The 23,828-nt window shown below is 37.2% G+C and overlaps 1 protein-coding gene across 6 annotated transcripts in view; it reads right to left on the bottom strand.

Moving 5' to 3' along the window:
* ITGB8 (integrin subunit beta 8) overlaps positions 1-23,828 on the bottom strand; it is a 103,032-nt gene that overhangs the window by 62,597 nt on the left and 16,607 nt on the right. For 5 of the 6 annotated variants that reach the window (XM_077122228.1, XM_077122230.1, XM_077122226.1 and 2 more), the window contains exons 2-3: positions 5,409-5,494; positions 30-204 (exon numbers count right to left, since the gene is read on the bottom strand). In XM_077122228.1, the coding sequence (XP_076978343.1) occupies positions 30-204; positions 5,409-5,494 (261 nt within the window). The remainder of the gene's footprint in view (positions 1-29; positions 205-5,408; positions 5,495-23,828) is intronic. The other variant, XM_077122229.1, reaches the window with a different exon arrangement.

Here is a 23,828-nt window from a genome sequence, read left to right on the forward strand (position 1 = left end):
CAAAATAAAATTATTTGAAAATCACCAACCTGGACGCAGTTGGATTTCCACTTCTCCTGGTGTCACCTGGGTATTAATTTCATTTTCACTCAGTATTGTTACATGTACAGATGGATATTCTATTGAATCAACCGAGCAGCCTTTGCTTATTAAATTGGAAACAATATCACAACGTTCACTCCTTGATCCACCTGAAATGAAATCCTGTTTAGAAAAAGCAAAATCACTAAATTTTTTAAGTTGATATCATCTCATGGTAACTAAAGAAAAATCAGATAACATATATCCCAAAGAAGCCATCTTCCAATACTGTACAAATTATGGGACTGTTCCAAATAGCCACATGTTTCCAATAATAGTCCTGGCAAATTAGTCTTAAATAAAACTTCACTTTCTAAATCTTATTTAAAAAGAAGAAAATGAATTATTAAATAGGATATTTAAACCAAGAATTTTAAATGCTATTAACTGAACACTGTAAAATCATACCAACTTAATCCTTTCTAAATATTTTACTTTGGAAAGACTACTCCAGAAGGAAATCTAGCCAAAATAGACCATTCAGTGGTTCCAAATGCAAGTTTCAGTTCTCAAAGAACCCAATTGGTATGTTTATTATGTACTGTTACGGTTGGAATATGAGAGCAAGTCCTTAGAAATCACATTCCTAATTAAGGACAGAAAATTCATGAAAGAATGAATTGGAAATCTACATTTCTTACACAATAAAACTTTCAACTTCTTATATATGCAATAGCCTGTAAAGAATTCAATAAACCAATTAAGATGCTGGTAATGAAATGGGGGAAACCATATTACAGCTCAGACTTTCTCTATCATTCAGCATTGGTTAATTGATGGCTATCCCATACCCATCCAACAACTTTGGAATTAATGGTACAGCTTAAAATTTAATTTATCCAGTTTGGGGTAAAATTGATATTTTTACTTTTTCATATTACCACTTAGAATGTGTTTTTTCCTAAGAAAGGGAAATTTATTGACAAGGATAGAATTGTGTTTTATTATATATAATACTGGCCTGAACTATTTGTTTACGTGTATTTGTTTACACATGGATATTTGCTCAGCGATCTTCCTGGCAGTGGCTAATGTGATCTTGTATTGGTCAATCCTCTTTCAAAGAGTTGGACTTTCAATCAATTAACGATTCTGTTTAAAATGTTGATTGATACACTTATGGAGGGTCAATAGTCTGTGTAGGACTGTAGCAAGGCATATTTAGCCCTTATCATCAAAGAGCCAACAGCCCATCCATGAATTCTGCCATTGACCAAATAGATGAAATTACATGTGATGGCATTAAACAAAGCAGAAGCCCAGAATTCAGAGGGCTAAAGAAAAGGGGATTATCAAGTTTAAGGGAATATGAGGTCACTAAATATGAACAGGAACATCTCTGGTACTGGCAAGTAATTAGATGGGATAGTGGTAAGCAACATAAAACATCTACACATGAATTTTAATTTAATTTCTCTATTTAGAGTGGGGTTTGGCATGTTAGGTCAGTGGGACAAATGTCATCTATGGCCTGTTTTTCTACTGCCTGCAAGAAAAGAATGGTTTTTATATTTTTAAAGGACTATAAAAAAAATAGAACAATGAAGAAGATTGTGTGACAGACACAGCACATGGCCTGCAAAGCCTAAAATTTTACTATGTAGCCCTTTACAGAAAAACTTTGCCAATACTGGTTTTACAGTGTGGGACACACTTATAAATATCACTAAAAGACAAAAGGGACTACATATTTTAGTGTAATTTTAAATTTTCATTTTTTTAGTATGATTTTACATTCCTATTCAGTGTAATTATTCTGCAAGATTCCCCTCAAAACTTCTGGCCATACAGTCATATCCTGTACCAGACATCTTTCCAATCAATATTTCCAGGGTCATTTGCTAGCACAGAAAAATTCAATTTGCTTTACTATTATTGCCCACACACCTAGATTTTATCCCAACAACTTGTATAAACAACTTGAAGTTCCTCAGAGAAAGGTGCTAGTATGTGTGTCACCTTTTATTCCAGAGAGAAGGACCCTATCTCCTGAGTCTCAAGCAGACTGATAATGTGTGAGTTTGGTACATGTTTGCTCATTTATGTCTCACATGACATGGACACAGACAAAGGGTCACATGCACTTTACAGGTATAAAAACTTCAAATTATGGCATAGGAAAAAATGCAAATAGCTCTTATTTTTCTTCTCAGCCAGGGATTATGTAATTTGTGAATACAGACAGGAGAAGAAAAGAGCGTGTTTAATTCACTGTAATTATACATCAATCTATTTGACCTTTTGGCCTTTAAATGTCAAATAGTTTTGCTGAAATAAGCACCAATAGTCTCAATTATTTGGCAATAGCTGAATCAGCATGGCTTTTGTTTAGCCCCACCGTAAAAACTAAGTTAGAAAAATACTGCCAATTTGACAATTAGATTTGAAAATGGATGAAAAGACCGGGCAGCAAAATAAAGAGCAGAATGCCATGCCTGCCTCACTGTGGCCTACTTTCCCCTCCATATTAAAGAAAAGCATTTGGAAGCCATACCCTCTTAATTTTTGGCATTCTGTGCCATTTTAATTTCTTCTCTTATGTTTTATTTTCCACAAGAAATACACAAGCAAAAGTATACTCTGACTTTCCACAACTATGATCTATTTGAGATTGAGAAGGCCCACGTTATAAATATCCCAATTGCCTCTCCAACAGTTGTTACGTTTATCCACTAAATATAATAATCTGGAGGTATAAATAAGAAACTCATCTCAGAGTCTTCAACTTCCAAACTCGGCTACCTACACAGAAATAAAAGACTTCTATCATCTCCCACTTTGGCAGCGAATGCCCTTTATAACATATTTTGGTGTAATTATGCTCCAAGGTTGCCCTATAAATTTCCGGCTACACAATCACACCTGACACCAGAAATTTCAGGCAGAAGAGGAAGAGAATTCTTCAGGGCTTGTCATAGCTTATGCATATGTTAGAAAAGGGACAAGAGGCAAAAACTTAGTGGTATCAATAAGGTCCTTTCCATCCTAATTATTTTCCAATTACTTTCATTTGCTATGGAGGGAAAGAGAAGACAGTGTCTATGGAATGGCAGATTTACATGCTACATATGAATGTGAGCAAACTGAGTATACCCTGTCCAAATTTTAGCAACATTATACTTTTGACCAGTTTTGAGCATTTTGTAAGCCAGTCTCAGTTTGTTACTGTTTATCTGTTTTAATCTTGGGCACAGAAAGCTGCCTTTTCCTTCCCTGCCCCTCCACCCTTGCTATCACATCTGTGCCTACATGGTAAGTGTTCTTTCCGAATTCACCACTACATTTTTCCTCTCAATGATGTCAGGTCAGATGCTGGGGGGTGGACACCTCCTTCTGGTAATGAGGTGAACACTGGCTGTGCCCTTAAACTGGCTGCTATATTGTTAACACAGGCAGCAGCCTTCTTAGGTTCCTAAACCTGAATGGGTTGCTCTGGAGTCCCAATGAATTGCTGTATAGGAACAACTCCCATTTCTTAAGCCACACCAGTTTGCCAAATATTTGCCATGTAACTGTTTATTTACCAAAACTGTGAAGTAAGTATGATTATTATTTCCATTTTAGGAGAAGGAAATCCGAGGCTCAGCATAGTTGGGCATCACATCCAAATTTGTACTGCTAGAAACTGATGGAACTGGGATATGAACCCAGGTCAGTCTCATTTCAGAACCTAATTTCTTGATACCTAAAAGAGACTACACTGCACTAAAGAGAAGAACATTTTGGGACAAGTGAATTTCTGAACGTTTTCCCTGAGGTCTCCAGCTGAAGGTTCTGACCAACAGTGGGCACAGGTGGCTTCCTCCTGTCTGGCAGTGCCCTCCTTTCCCCCTGGCTTACCACACACCATCTGATACTCTGAATACTCCTCCATGGCAGGGCTTGCGTGATGTTGTAAAAGGATGTAGTGAAAACCAAAATGGAGCACTGGTTTAGGGTGAGGAAATATCAAGTTTTGAAGCTTCAAGTTTTACAGATGAAGAAAGGGAGGCTCGGAAAGTAGAGTGAATTCCATCTGGTCGTGTGGCTCATTGAAAGTGGCGGCATTGTGCCCAGGTCTGGAATAGTCCTCTCTGTGACCCTGCCCCTCACTCAACATACTCTGGTGGTGCCCTGCCTGGCTTATTAGCGGCACTTGATTTCTGCACTGGTAGAACCCACAGTATATCTGGGGAGCCTTCAGGAGTCTTATTCCAGAAGAATAAAAAGAAGTCTTATTCTAGAAGTAGCTACTGTTTCTTGAACCCCTTCCTTGCCTCTCTCCTGATTTGCTTCATAGAAGAAAGTAATGCCCACCAGACTTGGGTACTTTTCAGCTTTCTGTTTTCCTCTTGGGAGATATATCAGGGCAAGCATAGCATAATAGGAGAGATAAGAAAGATGATGGTGTGCACAGTTTTTGAGCTAAAGATGGAGGAAAGAGAGAGGGGAGCTAGAGATCTTCCTCCACATCAAGCAAAAGCCTTTAAAAAGCTGTTTATTTCAACTCCCAAGAGCCACAGAAGTAAATGTAAAATATCATGGACAAACCTATAAAAGAAGAAGCTTTAAATAAGCAGATGGTTCCTTTGTGCAACTTATTATAAATGGGTAATTCTGATTGAAAACCACCTACAAAAGAAAAAACTCAAAAAACTTTTGAGTCAAGAAAGCAGGAATGAATTATACTATTTTACCAAGAAGTTTCTTCTTGGGATTCATGTACCTTGGTGGAATACAAAACATTAATTTTGAACAATAAACATTTGTTGAATTATTCTCAATCCACAGAATTTAAATGTACACAACTCATGGACAGAATCACATATCAAAAGAACAGCTTCACATTTTCAGTAAGTAACAAAGGAATTGATGGACATATTAAGAAATGGAGTAAATTACTTAACTCCAAGCATTTCAATTAAAAACAAACAAAGCAAACTGAAAATTTAACTTGCTTCTCTTTAATAAGCACATACGAAAGTAAGATCCAACTTGGATATATAACTTAATACCTCAAGCTGCAGCCTCCTGGACTGTCAAAAGTTATTATCTATGTTTGCCAATTCTCTCTATAGAGCAGATGGAAAACATAAAACAGTTTGCACTTCATTTCAAAATTACTATACTTTTCCTAATAAAAAGATGATACTTTATTTTCTATTCAGCCAGATATGCTATTTCCAAACATAAAACCAAATAAAATTTTCCTAATGTCCAGCAGTACCTTTCCTTCTCCTGAAAAACCTTCGAGGCACAGAATATCAGGGCAATAAAATCATGCAAGGGAGAAGGTCAGCTGTGAGGAAAATAGAAAAAAGCAAAAAAAAAAAAAAAAAAAAGCACACCTGCTGAGCACACCATCCACATTCTGGACCGAGCACAAGGCACTTGGCACACGATGCCACCTTCGAAGATGTACATCTATTGTCTTCTGCAATGGAGGACAAAAGGAGGGGTTACTGGTTTGCTCTCGTGTTGGGAAGTGGATACAATCCTAGACCAAAATGTATTTTGAAAATTAAAATAAGATGAACAACAGTTGTAAATACATGACAGTAGAAAACATATCATTGCTCTGGGGAAGAGTTAACCTGCTCACTCCAATTAATAGCGACTTTATTTCCTGGGTGGCACTTATTTGGTTTCAGAACACTGGGAGAAAGGAGGGTGATGGAAATGTGACTTTAATTTTTTTTAATGTGCTGAAATTCCACTCCGTTTATATTATCTGGACCAAGTAGGTGTTTTTGGTTCTAGAGTTTTTCCTGTAAAAACAATCACACACGGATATCAACTTCAACATATAAATCCATATTGAGTCACCGTGAATGAACTTTTTGAGAAATAATCTTGAAGGACATATAAAGTAATTAACTTGGTAATTCTAATTGTGTTAATATTGATTATTTGGCTCAAAGGATACCAGAACCAGGCATAATGGCGTAATTTAGTATTTTAGAAGTAACGTGGTTAAAACGGTTGAGTTATTTTAGTTGACTCAATTTAATTTCTCAGACTGGATCACTTTAAGATCATAAACAATTCACTTTCCATAGATTCTCACACTTGGCTGTGATATTTTAATAACATAGTTGCGCCTGGAAACTATTTCCCTTTATTCCCTTGGCCACTAACTACTTATACCATTAAAAAGAGGCTCATCATACTAATCTTAACATATAAAATAGAATATGGAATGAGCCACATATTATTTTACCATGATTTTTTAGTGGAACAATCACATAGTTCCTACAGTACACTCATCACTATGAAATGTCCCAAGGACACTGGGAATCGCCACATTGTCTCCATCTCACTCACAGGCACACAGTCAATGAAATAGACAGACTTGATCAAAGCCATGAGCAGCTCATATAAGCAAATGAAGACCCATACAAACAAATAATAAAATCTAGTGTGCTCCTCACAAGAGAGGTATCACCAGGGTTTTAAGGGAATTTGGGAAGGAGTTTCTCACTCTGCTTTAGGAGGAAAGGCAGGAGTAGGGAAAGAGGACACATTTAAGGATGGCCCCCAGAGGCAGTGATACCTCTCTCTCTTTGCTGTCCTATGTTATTTCCCTAATCTGTGATTATCTGTTTAAAATTAAAAAAAAAAAAAGAATGAAAGAAAAGCGTGCATGTTAGTATGTGTGCAGCAGCACTCATGGGCATGGTTGTTTTCAAGCCATAGAGATCATATCATTTTTGGTTGCTCCATCCAATAGGTTTTCCTTTCTCTTCTCTCTCAACTTCCCCCAACATTCTGGAATACAGCGTAAAAATAGTCCTGACATGGATGCGGCATGGGATAGGCATTAGCAGTGGGGAGAAGGAGGGAGGAACCCCAGGGGAGTAAACACAGCAGAGAAGCCCTAACTGGGGTGGCAGTGAGCATTTATCCAGACACAACAATGGGTTAATCCAAAAGTATGTTTCCCTAACACTCTGATATTCTATTATCTCTTCTCTATACCTCCCTCCACCTTCTGTCTTTGGCTTTATATGAGTTTTTTTTATATATGTTACCCAAAACTTCATAAATTTCATTGGTCTTTCCAGACCTGGCCTAGAATTCCAAGGGCTAAAAATAACACTAATATTTTGCTACCAGCTTGGCTCTGCTCTAACCCTCCTCCACCTAACCATGAAGACTCCCTAGCCTAAAAACCTTCCCTCTGACTTAGCTTGCAAAAAAATGTAAAACTTGCATATTCCTGAAATATGCAGTCGACTAAGTGACCTTTTTAGCTCTGTTCCAAGAAAGAAAATCAATTTAGGTCTAAAAATCAAGTATATTTTCAGACCTAACTTGACCTTTTCAGCTGTTAGTCTTGACCAAACTGGAACATGGAATTAAGCTTATTCAGTTCAGACTTGATCAAGCCTTTCACTCAACAGGTAGGACTTTTGCACTGGCAGTTAATATTGCTGTCTCCGGAAGGGGAGCTGCAGATCTGTGAATCTGATCTTTATTTCTGAAGGTTGTCTGACTCTGTCCTAGGTTATCCCAGATTCAAGCCCAGTTTGCTTGAGTACATGTGATAAATAATGAATTTACAAGCAAAAGCTTTTTCTTTGTACTATGCTTTTTGATTGTTTTCTCTAACAAATTCTAGTGCCAACTTCTCTTCCTAAGCCTCAGACACATAAGGATGATGACCAAGAGGGAAAGGGACATTGGTCCTGTCAATTCCCCAGGTTCCAGGGCTGACATTTCTCAGAGTCCATGTAACTGCAGAAAAACGATCCCATAAATGGCCATGGAGGAGGTGGGCCTTATGGTTCCACAGAACTCAGGCAAGGCCATAAATTGAACTCCATGGGAACAGTGTCAAACATTCTTGCTGGAGATTGTCATGATTAGGCTTCACAGAAGACAAGCCAGATATACTTTGGCAAGCAGAATTTTGAGGAACTGCTTTTTTAAATTCAAAATATGCAACTAAGTAAAATATCTAGTACAAAATATCATACCTACTATAGCAGTTCTTTATACAGAAAGATCAAGTTACTGTGGGGCCTATTAGCATGTGCTAGGAATCTGCTCTCTCTCTCAGGCACACACACACACACACACACACAACACACACAACCTGTGTGGGTAGAAATCTTCTGAATACTGAATACACATCCATGCATGACTGCTGTTTATAGACACTGGCAGTCTGTCATCAGCCTCTAGGTCAGCTCAGATATCCCCTTCCCTGATTTGACGTTGCAGGGAGCTGCTTTCCTGCGGTGGTTTCCTAGCAGCCCTTGGCACTGACACCTGATTAGAGGATGTGCCTGAGTGGTTCTTCTGCCTGCTCAATGACTGCGGTAGCTGCTTGTTCAGCTATCTGTCCACTGATGATGCATTAAGCACCTTCTTCTTCTTTTTTTTTTTTTTTTAACATGGGCAGGCACCGGGAATCAAACCCGGGTCCTCTGGCATGGCAGGGAAGCATATTCTTGCCTGCTGAGCCAGCGTGGCCTGCCTAGCACCTTCTTTATGATATAGCATTGCCTTTTCATTAAGGGTAAGTTTTAAGGATATTAATGGAAATTCTTCAGCCAATGGAAGCTGAATGATAAGGTTTTAAACCACATATCCTCAGATTCTTCTTTTGTGTTCATTTGTTTTGCTCCTTAGAGCCTCACAAACCCCATGCAGTGAAAAAACTGTGCTGTCTTGACAGAAAACAGTAAAGGATCTAAAAACATTGTCAGTAAGTGTATATATTCTTATTAATTGTATTCCTTGATCTATGAGCACAGGCTGAGAGTTTTACTATTATGTTGGACTAGAGGTAACAGATGTGATGAGGAAGTATAGCTAAGTAGTTACAGGAGCTAACTCTAAACTTCTGTAGCACTGCTACTTACTAGTTATATGTTCGTAGATTAGTTGCCTAAACTCTGAATCTCCATTCCCTCCACTGTAACACAGAGCTAACAATACCTACATTAAAATGAGGATGAGAATGAATTGAGGCAAAGTTACCAAACATAGAGCTTAGGGAAGAGAAGGCATGCAATAAATGGAACTGTTATAATGTTACCTTAATCAATATTATAAGTTATATATGGGTATATAGATAAATTTTAGTTTTAAAAATATAGTTAATATATAAATAGATATTAAGTGAAAATTTACTGCATTTATTTTAATCATTTAAAAATTATTCTTAAAAGCCAACTAAGTTAAATATTCACACTAAATCCAACCTCTTAAAAATACAATTTGGCATGACTGTGAATTGGATTACTGAAAATCTCTCAGAACACTTTCAGCTTTTTTATAGTTTGCAACAGGAACATGGATTTAAGCTGAATATTTTGAAAATTATTTCTCTGAATTAAATGCTTATGATGTAAGCAAAATGATCTCTAGTCATAAAGTTAATAAATGTCCACAATCAACAGGAGAGAGTACACAAAAATCAGGAAACTGCATCCTCATGACACTCAGATATTGTTTGTTTTAGATGATGTAGTTTATTCATAGTAGCAAAGTGAGAAGAAAGAAAATAGATCAAACATGCACATGCACACACCCAAAAGGCAATAGAAGCCTCAGTGTTCAGATTGGGATCTTCCCATAAGACAAGTGAGCAGATCAAGAAAAAGGTTTAAGAAACATTTGTATTATTTCTCTGTGGTAATATCTACACAATAAAATTTAAAGGATGCCCAGAGTTATCTGGAAGAGAGAACAAATATAAGTGATAAGGTTTGTAGTCCTTGATATTCAAAACCAGTCATTCAAGATTCTCATGTTACATGTAGAAAGAACGATTTGTGAGAAAAGTTTTTTTTTCCAGGAAGTATCCACTTCCTAATTGCATTGACTATACAAATTAAATTAAACTTGGATGATCACATAAAAATACTTCCTCTAAAAAGAAAACAAACTGTTACAATGAGTACATACACTACTTTGCTAACAGTCAAACACAGGCAAATTGAGTACACATAGAATAAGGTTTGAGTATAATTTTGTGGTATTTCCTTGTTCCACATATGTATCATATGGAACATGGATATGTTACAGATACCATCCAAATACATTGTCTGATTACTAAAATCCTCTTTTACACAGAGATTCATTATGTGCTATCAGTTGATGCAAAAATTTAAAAACAAGAAGTAAATTGTTGGTAAGTGACTAGGTTACTTAGCTATCCCAAGTTATGGTTGAGCAATTGTGTCCTCCGGGCCCAACAAAAATATGGGAAGGGAATATAGGTGGTTAGGTCTATCTCTTAAAAAATCGGGGCACAGAAAAAAAAGTCAGTTGTATTTCCATACGGATTAAATAAAGGGGCATGAGAGACAAGAAAGAATCATGGGATTGTTTTTGGAAAAGGTAGGTCTAAGTGGGGAAGCTCTCAAGAGCTAGAGAAGATATAGGACAAAGAAGTTACTGCCTGTGATATGGTACCAGAACTGTGGTAGGGATGGAGGTTGGGGAGAAAGCAAGATAATAGGACACAGTTTCTCTACTCTCTTTTTCCCCTAGGTTGCCCCCTGGACCTCAAATTATACATTAAATATATATATATATTTAATACAAAACAGCATTCTTTAATGACATTTTTTCATTTGCTATTTTATTTAGTATTCAGAATATGTCAAACTTAATTTTACTTTTAAATAGACAAAGAAGCAGAACTCTTTAGATGGTAGTCAAAGAAATGTAATACATCTGTGGCCAAAGTTCAGTTACTAAAATATATTTTAAGCAACTAATGAATATTTCAACTTTGCCCATATAGAATTATCTGAAAAAAATCACTTTGATATTTGCTGCTAAGTTATATATTTAGAAAATACTGCTCTGTAGATGCCCAGCATAGATTGGCAATTGCCTCTTTTCTGATTCTACCACCCTCATTTGTTTTATATTTGAAGCAAATAAACATCTGGCCTATGAAAATGAAAATGAGTATTGCTATGGGGAAAACCATTTTATCTAAATAATTTTTCCTCTAATTTCACTTGAAAAAAAATACCCCTGTATTCATAATTAGTGGGAAACAGTTTGGATTCCTTTCTTTCTTGCCTTCTCTCTGAACATGTTAGTTATTCCAGCGATTTGGTTAGATAGTACAGGGGTATTTGGAGGTAAAGGAGGCGGTGTGATAATGATCAATTCTAATAGAGGGGCCCAGGAGAGAGGGTTAGAGAATGAGGACATTATAAGAAAAAATAATTGTCTTAGCACCCAGAGACAGAACCTGAGAGGGAGATTCTTGGCAAGTGATTATTGAAGGAATGCTCTTACGGAGAAGGGTGAAGAAGGCCCCAGCGGGGCAAAAGGCTAAGCAAAGATGTTGGCGCAGCCAAGGTTTGACCTCAACCTTTATCCACAGAATTCTGAGGACAAAGGCGGCACAACGCTGTCCCACCTTGAAGCAAGGGGACCTGCCTTTTAGAATGCCTCCCTGGTTGTAGAGAAACTGGCAGGGGAAAGGAGTATGGACGAGTAGTAACCTCTGAGGGATCTCTGAGCATTGTGGCTGTATCTGGTGGAGGGCAGTGCTTCTGAGAAGGTAGCAGTTCTAAGCTATTAACTCAGTGCAGCTTGGGATGGGTGCATCTGCCCGGTAAAAGGAATCTGGGTGGGGCACCAGCAACTCCTGCTACAATGATATACTCCTGGAGAGTGAAAAATGGTTAGAATTTTGTGGCAGAGATTGCTATTTGGCTACCTGTTCTTCTTTACTAAGAGTGTCCTGGAATTGTTGGGGATGGCATTGAGGAAAACTGAAAGCCACATTTCCTGGCCTGCAACAGTGTTGATCGTACGACTGGTTCTGATGACTGACATGGAGGCAGAAGTTGCTGAATGGGCTTCTGTGAAAGCTTCTCAAAAAAGCACCGAGTCAGGTGGAAGGCCCTTTTTGGCACTGTGCCCGCCCAGCTTTTTCCTTTCTGGAATATGGATGTGATGTACAGATCGGCAGCAGTCATCTTCATACTTGAAGGAAACTTTCTTAAGGGAGTCAACACTAAGGATAGCAAAGGTAAAGAAGGCCCAGGTCCCTCACAGTGCTGCAAAATCTGATGTAAAAGGAAAATTAACCATACTTAATCTTATTCGGGCTTCTGTTTTTAAAGTCCCTTTTACTGGTAGATGAACTCAATTCCTGATCCATTTTCATCTAAGTTATGAAAGATAAATTGATAATAGAAAGACTTGAGCAGAATTAATGTAAATGTTACTTTTCAAAGAAATTTTAAGCAAAATACTATGAAATAGACCATTCATGCTAAGGGTATGCATTTTTTCATGGTTTGTTTGTTTTTCACTTGAAAAGTTGGATTATTGCACCATGAGATCCTGGGGGACAGGCATTTAGACATCTTACTTTGTAGCTCCAGTGACCCAAACCTAGCACATGGTATACACTCAGTAATGAGTAATGAACAAATGATATTCTATGTTGAGGTTAATTTAGCAATTTAATGCACACAGATTTAAAAAAAGGATTTTTATTGAGATATCATCACACACATACAGTCCATCCAACGTATACAATCAATGAATGCTCACAGCACCATGACATAGTTGTGTATTTATTGATCATGATCATTTTTAGAACATTTGCATCACTCCAGAAAAAGAAATGAAAAGGAAAAAAAACTCATACATCCCATACCCCTTACCCCTTCTTCTCATTGACCACTAGCATTTCAATCTACCCAATTTATTCCCCTGCCATTATGCATTTCTTTATTTTCCTTATTTTTTTACTCTTTTGCCCATACCCTGGATAAAAGGAGCATCAGACACAAGGTTTTTACAATTACACAGTCATACAGTAAAAGCTATACATTTATACAATCATCTTTAAGAATCAAGGCTAGTGGAACACAGTTCCACAGTTTCAGGTACTTCCTTCCAGCCACTCCAATACACTATAAACTAAAAAGGAATATATATATATATATATATATATAATGCATAAGAAAAAGCTCCAGGATAACCTCTCCACTCTGTTTGAGATCTCTCAGCCATTAAAACTTTATTTTGTTTCATTTCTCTGTTCCCCCTTTTGGTCAAGAAGGCTTTCTCAATCACTTGATGCTGGGTCCCAGCTCGTCCCAGGAGTCTGGTCCCACATTGCCAGGGAGAATTACACCCCTGGGAGTCATGTACCATGTAGTGGTGTGGGCAGTGAATTCACCTACTAGAGAGAGAGGCCATATCTGAGCAACAAAAAAGGTTCGCTGAGGGTGACACTTAGGCATAATTATATGTAGGCTTAGCTTCTCCTTTGCAGGAATAAGTTTCATAGGGACAAACCCCAAGATCAAGGGATGAGCCTATTGAATTGGTTGTCCTCACTGCTTGTGAGAATATCAGGAATTTCCCAGATGGGGAAGTTTAATATTTCCTCCTTTCTTCCCAGTCCTCCAAGGGGACTTTGCAAATACATTTTTTATTCTCTGCCCAACTTACTCTGGGCTATATCAGGACATTACATAAAACCTGTACAAACCAGCAAGATCTCACTCCCTACTCTAGATTCCATGTAATTATGGTTCAAATAAACTGACCAAACAAGTAAAATGACATAATGTGCTTCCCAAAATACAAGTTTTGCCTCAAATAAACATCTTTTCCTTTAATCTCACACAGAAGTTGAAGTTTTAAAATATAGACCATATCATTCTTTGCCCTGTATTCTGATTTACTTTAGTCATATCCAGATCTGCTTCATTCATAGCTCTAGTTGAAGTCTAATCACTTTTTCAACTTTTTAACAGTTGCTGTATGGGATAATGCTGACTTTCATAGGTTCAGAGCTCTAACTCTGAGTCTCAGGTGTCACATAAATACCTGAAGTTCCAAGGAATGACCTGGTTATACACAAAGCTCAGTATTTCAGAATTTAGAAATAACAGCTACAATTCCTGAATATATGTGACTGCTGAAAAAGCTTATAATCTAGGACCCTTTACAATGGGCCCCAACCTGATAACCCATGCTCTTGATTTCAGTTCACCTAGTCTGTATATTATAGTTAGTCCAAATGAGTGAGGCATTCCTGACATTTCATTCAACATGCTTTCTTCAGGTTCATTCACCTATTTGCAATGCATAAGGATTTTGATAGTTCTTGATCACTTACATTTTAAAATTGTCTTTATTTCCAAAAACTATTTATTGTAAAAGGCAATATAATTATTTTTAAATAATGATAGATACCTGGATGAAGTCATTTTGATGTTTCAAAATGGGGAAAAAAAGAACCTATAGTGACTAATTTTTTCCTTTATATTTAGTTGTCTGATATTGTAGAGTTTTGTTGATTTATTTTAAAGCAAGTCTAGTTTCTTCCTTAAAAACTCCTCTGAATATATGATGGAACAATGGTGAAGTGAAATAACACATTTTATTGCTACCATTTTTTATGCAAAACACCAATTTCCTTATTTTTCCTTATTGTGCAGATCTAAATTAAATTTCAATTCAACAAATATCCCTTGCCCTGATAGAGACAAGTAATTTCTCAGTAGGGAAACTTCCTTATAATGGTGGTGTTAGGAAACAGTGCTATTATCTTTGCTTCTATTTACAAGGTTTATTAGGCTTTATGTAATCCTTGTCTCAGGGACAAGTTTCAACCTCCCTTTTACATAGTTAAAAAGTTATGCATTTATAACAGGGATTTATGCTAACATAAATATTTTTGGAAAGGAAGGAGAAAAATAAAAGTCTGCTTTCAGACTTGGACAGGTTAAGCAATATTAGGGCAATGTCTATACAAGCCTAAAGAATTCATTCTATTCCGTCAACCTTCCCTTGTTGTTTGGGGCAATCCCGACATGAGTCAGAACTAAAAGTGGGTTGGGATGGCATAAATCAAAACCCTTGTTCATGAAGGAATTTACAAGAGTGGAATCCACCGTGGTGAAGCCACTGATGACTCCCATTTGTGTTGAAATGGGCATCACGAGAAGACTGGTCACTTGGGGCCATATTAGAACCTTTCATTGTGATTCACTTCCAAACACTGCAATCATCTTTGCTCTGAAAACATTCTCATTACAACATATGTTGGGTGTCCATGTAGTTTATGTGCCACACCAGGACACTTTTTTTCTTTTGAAAGGGGACATTGGTAATTATGCTGGTGCCACAGGTGCAAACTAGAAATCCCCAGGCAAATTTTGGCCCAAAGTCACCCTAAATGCACAGTATTTTGGCGATGCAGAGTGAGAATTACAAACAAGAAACAAGACCCTCCATACTGAGGTTATAGGAAATGTGATAAGATAAAGAGGACACCATGAATTAGTGATAAAGAAGTGTCTTCACTTGAAGGTGGGGCCTGAAACTGGTTTTAAACAATAGGTAAAATGCAGAAATCTGGTTGAAAGTGGTTGTTTTTAGACTACATCCTATCTACATCTTGACATACATTCTTTGATATGGAAAGGAAATGAAAGAGCATAAAGAATTTTTGCATTTGCATTTGAAAATAATTTAGCAGTTATTTCCTTGACAGTGAGATTTCCACTTGGTGGGCCAAGTGGTCATTCAACACAAGAGAATAGTTCCTCAGAAAATGCAGTCACTCATTTATCTTGGCAATCATTTTGTCTTCTGAAACACCTGGTGGGAATTAATAAGAAAGTGAGAGAAACCGAGGAAGAAAGATGGGGGGGGGGGGGTCAAAAAAACAGCCTTCCTCAGTAGAGCTTTCCTACTTCAGACTTGGAACTTCAAAAAAGATCAAAATCTCAAGATTCAAGGAGGGCTCCAGAGGCCCCTCTGAGGCAAAGTCTGGTTAAAGCTGCATTTGTCTAGCTTGGAAAAGCAATATTAGTCATGTGCTTTTTGTCTTGTTTTAACTGGAACCTTTCCATACATTCCAACTGTCCTGTTTATGAGGCACACTCCCTTTTTATAAAATCCAAAATATTCACCGGTTTCCCACTCTGTTTCTCTAAATAATGTTTTCAATCTACCACACTATAGTTCCAGGGGCTCTTCCTATTTTCTTCTCCAAATCTTGGCAGGTATAAATTTCCCTTTTCCAGCTTAAAATAAAAAATCTCATGTTAAAAACCTCAAATGCCATGGTATTTTTTTGCATGTGTGTGTGTGTATTTTTCTCTTAAACACTGTCTATACAGAATAGACAACAATATAAAGAAAGACAATCATTTAAAAATATGATTGAAAAGCCCTTGTTAATTAGTACCATTGTTAGCCTTTAAGTGATGACTCAATAATCTCCATATAGCTCAAGACAACTATTTAATACAAGTAGTGTGTCAAAACTTTTCCCATCATCAGTGCTAAGAACATCTCATTTTTTCCATACTAAAGATGAAGGTGTTAGATTCTTCCGAGTCTAACAGGATTCTTTTCTATCCTAGGTGCCAAAGACGTCCCTAAATGCTTCGGTGCTCTTTTCAAAATTCATTTTATTTCTATGTGCAAGGAAATTCTGAGTTTGAACCCAAAAGCCCCAGACTGAAACTTCACCAAGTGAGCTCCTGCACTGGAATGGTTGGCAGTTTCTCAGCTCAGGCGAGAGCTTTCTTTTTTTTTACAACAGTGTTTCACCAAACTCTAGCTAGGGGAGGGCTCCAAGTTGCATGCTAATTAGGCAGAGGCACATGAAATCAAAATCTGAAAGAGGGAAGAAGGCAACTTGTTCGCATCCTAACTCTGCCTGTTCTCTGATCTTGGCTTCATGATTTAACTTTTCTGAGGTTTTTTTTCTTTCCCCCTTATGAGGTAAAGAAAATGCTCCCTTTCTTTACAACAAATTGTGTTCATTCACTGAGCTGTAAAACACTTCAAATTGTAGAGTATGATGTAAAATGCCATTATTGGTAGAGAACATTTATTTTGCAGCATGCACAGTTCTATTAGTTTATGGGGATATTTCAAGATGCACTTCTTAAAACAATATGAAAATTTTATTTGAAAGGACCAAGGAGAACCTATACAAAGAGTTGACCATAATGTAGATAATTCACTGTTTTGTTTTAGCATTGTAAGCAAAGAGGCATAAGTAAACTTTTTTAGCCATGGAAATGTTCTGTATCTTGATTATAGTGGTGCTTTCACATATCTAAACACCTGTCGAAATCCATATGTTAGCATTTTAAATGAATGGAATTTATTGATTAAATTTTATCAATAGCAGATTTTAAATTAGCATTCTAAAGATGGAGCATTAATTGTTAGTCTGTATTTACATAGCTTTTCAGAACAAGGGGTAAATTATTTTATTGCTTCTTCATATGGTTTCAGCTCAGTTGTGAGATAAAAATATTTTTAAATTCAAAATTATTTTTATATCCTACTTGGAATTTCTTTCAACCCCCCAGCAGCATGAGACACTGAAAGAAGTAGATAATGATGCCAAGGTAAGATTAAGTATCTTGACAACTAGTACTATTATTAGCACTAATAATATGAATATAATTAGTTTGAAACCCATAGTAACAGAATATTTTATATTCTATTCTCTACAGTAAATTCCCTTCTAGTCTTAATGCCAAGAACGATCCTAAACAACTGATGTCTTTTGTAAAATCTATTTTTATTTTGGGCTTGGGGCAAAAGAAATGAAATTATAATTAAAGTGAAAGGGTTATTATAATGAAAGGATTATTATAATGAAAGGATTATAATGGATTATAATGAAAGGACTTTCATCTAACTGAATCTTATATGATAGATATTTATCTTCCTATAATTCTTAAATTATTTTAATTAAAAACTATTCAGTTTAATTTTTTTGGCTGGAATTTGACTAGGTATTTCTTTCAATAAATAAGGGTAATTACTGGTTTAGAAGTACGAGTAGATGAAAGACTAAGCATTTGAACCAAGTTAAAAAAAACTGCATTAAGATATGCCCATAATCTCTTATATGGCATTAATATGGCTTGCAGCATTTTTATGAAGTCACATTCCCTTACATTTTGGGATGTTCTGACTGAAGAATCAGTTAAAGACATCTTATTTTATTGCCCAACAAAACTACCCAATCTAGATAGAAGCCTAGTTAGGCAGTTTCAGAGAGAAACCATTAGCCTATTCCCATGGAAGTGATATAATTAACATTCAGAAGTCCAGTGTGTAAGTTCACAGTCTTATATCTTCAAACCAACAATCCCACTGCACTTGCAGTAGATTAACTTTTATTTTATGCTGTGCGGTGAGGGTCACATTTCATTCTTTTTCCATGCGAATATCCTGTTATTGCAACACCATTTGTTAAACACTTTTGGTTTGTTTGTTTGAAGGCAGGGGCTGGGAATCAATCCCCGGTTTCTCGCATGTCAGGTGAGAATTCACTACTGAACTACCCAAGCACCCCTATGAATAGATTAATTTTATAAATACTCTCCAGAGTATTTATAAATATGGCAGACCACAATTCTGCCATACCCTTTATTCCATTTCTGTAGTCTATAAAAAATCTTTCTTGCAACCAATTGAACCTTATTAAAATCTCACTGTTTAAAATTATAAAACTGAAATTTCAGTGTTCATTGAGAAATACATACAATGTTAAATGCTTTATATGCATATCCATTATTCTAATAACTTTGTTAGGCAGATACTATTATTATATCTACTTTAAAGAAGAGGAAACTTGGGGCCAGCAACACCCAAGGAAGATACCCAGATTCACAATGGGTAGTTCAGACACAGCTCTCCATGAGGTCATCAGCACGGTGTTGCCCTAATAACAAGGTCTTCCTTCTTACCCATCATTTACATTCCAGTATCCCTATGCCGCTCAGTCTCTTTCCCGGGCTTCATTCTACCAGTGCCCATTTCTGTATCATATATGCATTTCTGTGGTGTGATACCCAATGAAATTCTTTATTAAAAACTTTTTTATTGTGAAATAATTTTAAACTTTATCTCTCCCCTCTCTCTACCATTTGAGACTAGGTTGCATAGATAATGCTTTACCTCAAGGTACTTCAGTGTGTATCTCTTGAGAGCAAGAACATTTTCTTACAATCCCACAGAGTTAGCAAATTCAGGAAATTTAATATTGACACTACACCATGAAGTAATCACATTATTCTATGAAATTCTGACTCTCTATTTCCCCTAAATGGTCCAGCTATTACTTCTGTTTCATCAAAATCCAGCTTTATCCAGAGTTCAACATTCCTTGGGGAAATCTGCAAATAATGCTTTGGTATTTTCTTTGCTCTCACTGGCTAATTGTAGGGCTCTCCCTCACTCCTGCCTCCCCAAACTTATCAACCTCTATTCTTTCATAGTCCCCATCTCTTCTTTAATATATCCCTCCCCATCTTTGTTATCATTAGAAGACACTTCTCTAAATTCCATAATGTACTCACTTGCTTATGGTTCTCTTCCTCATCTGGTTCCATGAAATAATCAATGCACCTGAAATCCCCAATCACCCTGACATCTCACTGCTTCCACCATGCACAGAGCAGTTGGGAGACCCTGGGGCCAGGGACTACAGCAGGGGTTCTCATGAACTACAGGGCCCACAGGATCATAAAGTCATCAGAGTTAGTAGGCCCAAAACATGGAAGAGAAGCAGCAAAAGTGACAAAGCCAAGAAAGAATGGGTCAAAAGGCAGGCTACTGGGACAAGAATTCTAAAACCTATAGTTGAAAGTAAACAGAAGTCATTTAGACTTAAGTGGGGTGATATACCCTAAGCAATGGCTCAGGCCTTACTACTTGAAGCTGCCTTTATGGAGATCTGTTATGAGTCCCTTAAAGATTGGGGTGCCTTCAAATTCCCTTCTCACCTCAGCTAGCCCCTAGGAGCTCAGCCCTACTTTTTTTTAATCATTTGTTGACTTTCCATCATTTGTTTTCACATTCATTGTTCTAAGTATTTCCCTGCACATTCCCAAGTATTTCTGCCAAGTCCTTAAATTTAAGAGATGACCTAATCTCACTACTACTAATATTGCCTAGAATAATCTAAATAACTTTCCTTCTTTTCAAATCAAAATTGTAGCCTTTGTTCTTTTTTTGGAGGAAGAAGAGTTCTCTTCCTTGACAAAAGCATTTCCTCTACCTGTCTAGTGAATTGCTCTCTCAAGAGCAAACAATAATTTCCTAACTAGATTTAGCAACCAACATGTAGTAATGTTTAAATACCCTCCTCCTTTTAAAAGTTATACTCTATCATTCTTCCCACCCCACCCTTCATCTATTCTTTTTAAAACTGTGGCTATTTTCACTCCTCTCTAAACTTCACACCTTGATAGCTGCATGCACTCCTATGATTTAAGTTTTACCTCCTCACAGGTACCTACCAAATTAGTATATTCAGTTCCAAACTCTCCCCAAGTTTCCATCTTGAATTTTCAACTCTCTGCTGGACATCCCACTTAAATTTTCCATTAGTGGAATTTTAAATTCTATAAGCTCAAGGAGGAATCAGTTCCTTGATTTCTTCCTGACTTGGCTGACCTATTTCTGTTAATTACATTATTTTCCTAGTTATTCTGATTTCAGTCTTTGTGTTCGATCTGGACTTCTCCTTTTATTTCAACCTCAACAATCATCTGTCAGTCATCAAGTGCTTCTGGCTTTTACCTCAGTATCTTTACCATTCATCTTTCCTTCTTTGCATACTCATCGATTTCACCCTAGTTCAGGACCTCACTATGTGTCATTTGCCTGAATGTAATGACTTTCTCACAGTCACTTTCCTCTGGTATTTACCATTAAAAATTACGGCATACATTGTTGCTACTATCACTTCTGGATACAGTCTGATTACATTACTATCCTAATAAATAGTTAACCAACCAAACAAAAAAACCTTTGATATTTCCTACTACTTGAATAGTAATGATCAGACATGTCTACCTATTTTTAACTCTACATTTCTCTTTTTATCTTCTGCCAGGATGCCCTATGCCATGGCCAAAATGCATGCTTTCCACTCTATCTGCAGAGCACTTCCTTCTGTTTCAAGGCAGCCCGTCCTTTCTATTTGGTTATTAGGAATGTCTTCCCCAAATGCCTTCACTTTCAAACATCATTGGTTTATATCATTTCCAAGGATATTTTTCAGAGTCCAGCTTGTACACTTATCTCACTTATGAAATATCTCCTCTATGAAACACTTCCTGCTCCCTTCAGGTAAAGATGAATACTTAGAAATTTTGCTTTTGAATCTTTACAGAATTTGCACTGTGATCCTTATATTCTGCCTTGAATTTTAGTTATTGTTATATATATTACTTATATAAATAATAATATATATATTATATAAGTATAATATATATTATATATAAGTAATATAAATAATATATAAGTAATATATAGATTACTTAGTTATGTGTATGTATATACGTATATGTAAATGTATTTATCAAGAAGCAAATTCTTTGAGAGAGGAGAGAATGTTTAGTAATTACCTGGTTAAGTAATTTGAAAGGTCTTCCCTAAACCCCTCTACTTCCTAAGCATTGCTGTTTTATATCACCCTCAGGTATATTCTTCAGGTATTTGTACACCTTCTTAAGCAATCAGTTCCATCATCTGGGGTCAACGGTAGCCCCAGATAGACCCCTTGGCAGGAGATGGGGTATAATGAGTCCCCACACTGGAACTAAGTGAGGCTTCCTCAGACTTCTTCCCCTCCTTCCAGAGGAACAAGTTTCCAACCCCCCATTTCTCCTACCCCTACTACTCCCAGCCTCATCACCACAGCCTCCCGTGAGTTCTCAATGACCAATCTCATCACTCTATCGATACCAGTTCCTACATGAAGCTCAGTCCTCCCAGATTCTCCTCACCTCCCATATACACTGTAATCCCTGTAAGGCTCTGTACAATCCTTTTCTCTCTCCATATCCCACTCCTTTTCTACTCCAAAATTCTCTTCCCTGCCCTTTCTGAGAGCCACAGTACATTTTCAGCAAAATTCTCTATCTCAATCTCTTCTCTGAATGTTTCCCTTACTTTCTTGTTCTCCCCTGAGGGCGTGGATCCCCCACAGACAGCCACGGCTGACTTTTATCCCACAACCCCATGGCACTGGGCCTGAAGGCAGTAGGTATCACTTTAGTTCTTGCTGTATTTCCAAAACATTCTCTCCTTCCTCGTCCTTAAAAGATCCCCTACCTTTGACACTCTTGAGATCAGGTCATAGCCCTCACTCCTATGAATTGTTGCAGGCATTTACCAACTGCAAAGCAATACCTTCCCATTTCTAGATTATTTTGATCCCTGGTTTACTGTCATACTCTCCAATACCACTCCTATTTCTCTTCTTGGCAATTTCAGCATAAATGCAGATCATCTGCCTAATACCTTATTCTCTTCTCCTGCAATGATTGTACCCTTCACCCTGCTTTAGGTACTTGCTTCTATAATTACTGTTTTAGACCTCGTAATTGCCAATAACTGCAACCCCATTATAATCTCAACTTCACATATCACTTTCTCTGACCACCACCTCCTGTCTTTCAATCTGACTCATGGCTTCCAGGATCTGGCCACCAACATTCTGTCATCTCCAGTCCATCGATCCTCCTATTAGACATCTCTCACATCCCATAGCATCCTCTCCTCTCTCTACCCTTCCTCCAATTATCCACAAGCTGGACTCTCACCTCCTCAGGACCGTGCTCAAATATCACCTTCTTAATGAGGTCTGCCCCCACTGAATCCATTTAAAACGCCCCCCTTCACCTATCCCAATCCTCCTCACTCCCTTTGTCCTGTTCTAATTATCTCCATAGCAGTTATCACCTTCTAACATACTTAAAAATACTTATAGCCATGTTTAATTTTTTTTTACTTTCTCTTCCCTAAGTCAAAATATATAGCCCCACAAGGACAATAGCTTTTGCCTGTTTTATTTCCTAAACTATTTTTATATATCTCTTGAGCATACTTGCCATATAGTCATTGTTGAACAAATATTATATGATTATCACTTTATGAGATTTTAGTTATACTTATAGAATTTATTACATTATATATCAGTTGAAGTATCCATCTCCTCCTTTAGCAAGTGATAAAAGATTGAGGCAAATACTATGCTGCTCTTTTTTGCCTCCCTGAGGCCTACAACAGTGTTTTGCATATAGTAGAAATATATACAAGTTTGTTGAATGAATACTCGATTCTTGCCTAGAAATAAGTTAATGTAATCTAGATAATCAAATCTTTCATAAATATAGTTCCAGAAGGAATGACTGGAATATATCCAGATAAACCATGTATATATGTTTCTCGAGATCACTGTAACAAATGGCCACAAACTTGGGGGCTTAAAACAACAGAAATTTATTCTTCACAGTTCTGGAGGCCACAATTCCAACCTCAGAATCACTGAGCCAAAATCAAGGTGTTAGCAGGCAGGGCTGCACTCCTGGAGACTGCAAGGGACAATCCGTTTCTTTCCTCTTCCAGCTACTGGTGGCTGCCAGCATCCCTAGACTTGCGGCTGCATCACTTCACTGTGTGCCCCTGGGGTCACAGTGCCTTCCGCTCTTCTGTCAAATCTCCTTCTACCTCTCTCTTGTAAGGACATGCCATGATTGCATTTAGGGCTCACAGAGTAATACAGGATAATCCCCCCATTTCAAGACTTTTAAAGCAATCACATAAGTGACATCATCGTTGTCACTGTCTTCTTCTCCTCCCTCTCCTCCCCCCTTCTTCCTCCTTTCTCTTCACCTCATCATTGTCCTCCTCCTCTTCCCCTTCCTCCTCCATCTTTTCTTTCTCCTCCTTCTCTTCCTTCTTCTACTTCTTGCCATGTAAGTTAA

This window comes from Tamandua tetradactyla, chromosome 1 (assembly GCF_023851605.1).
Source record: "Tamandua tetradactyla isolate mTamTet1 chromosome 1, mTamTet1.pri, whole genome shotgun sequence".
NCBI lineage: Eukaryota > Metazoa > Chordata > Mammalia > Pilosa > Myrmecophagidae > Tamandua > Tamandua tetradactyla.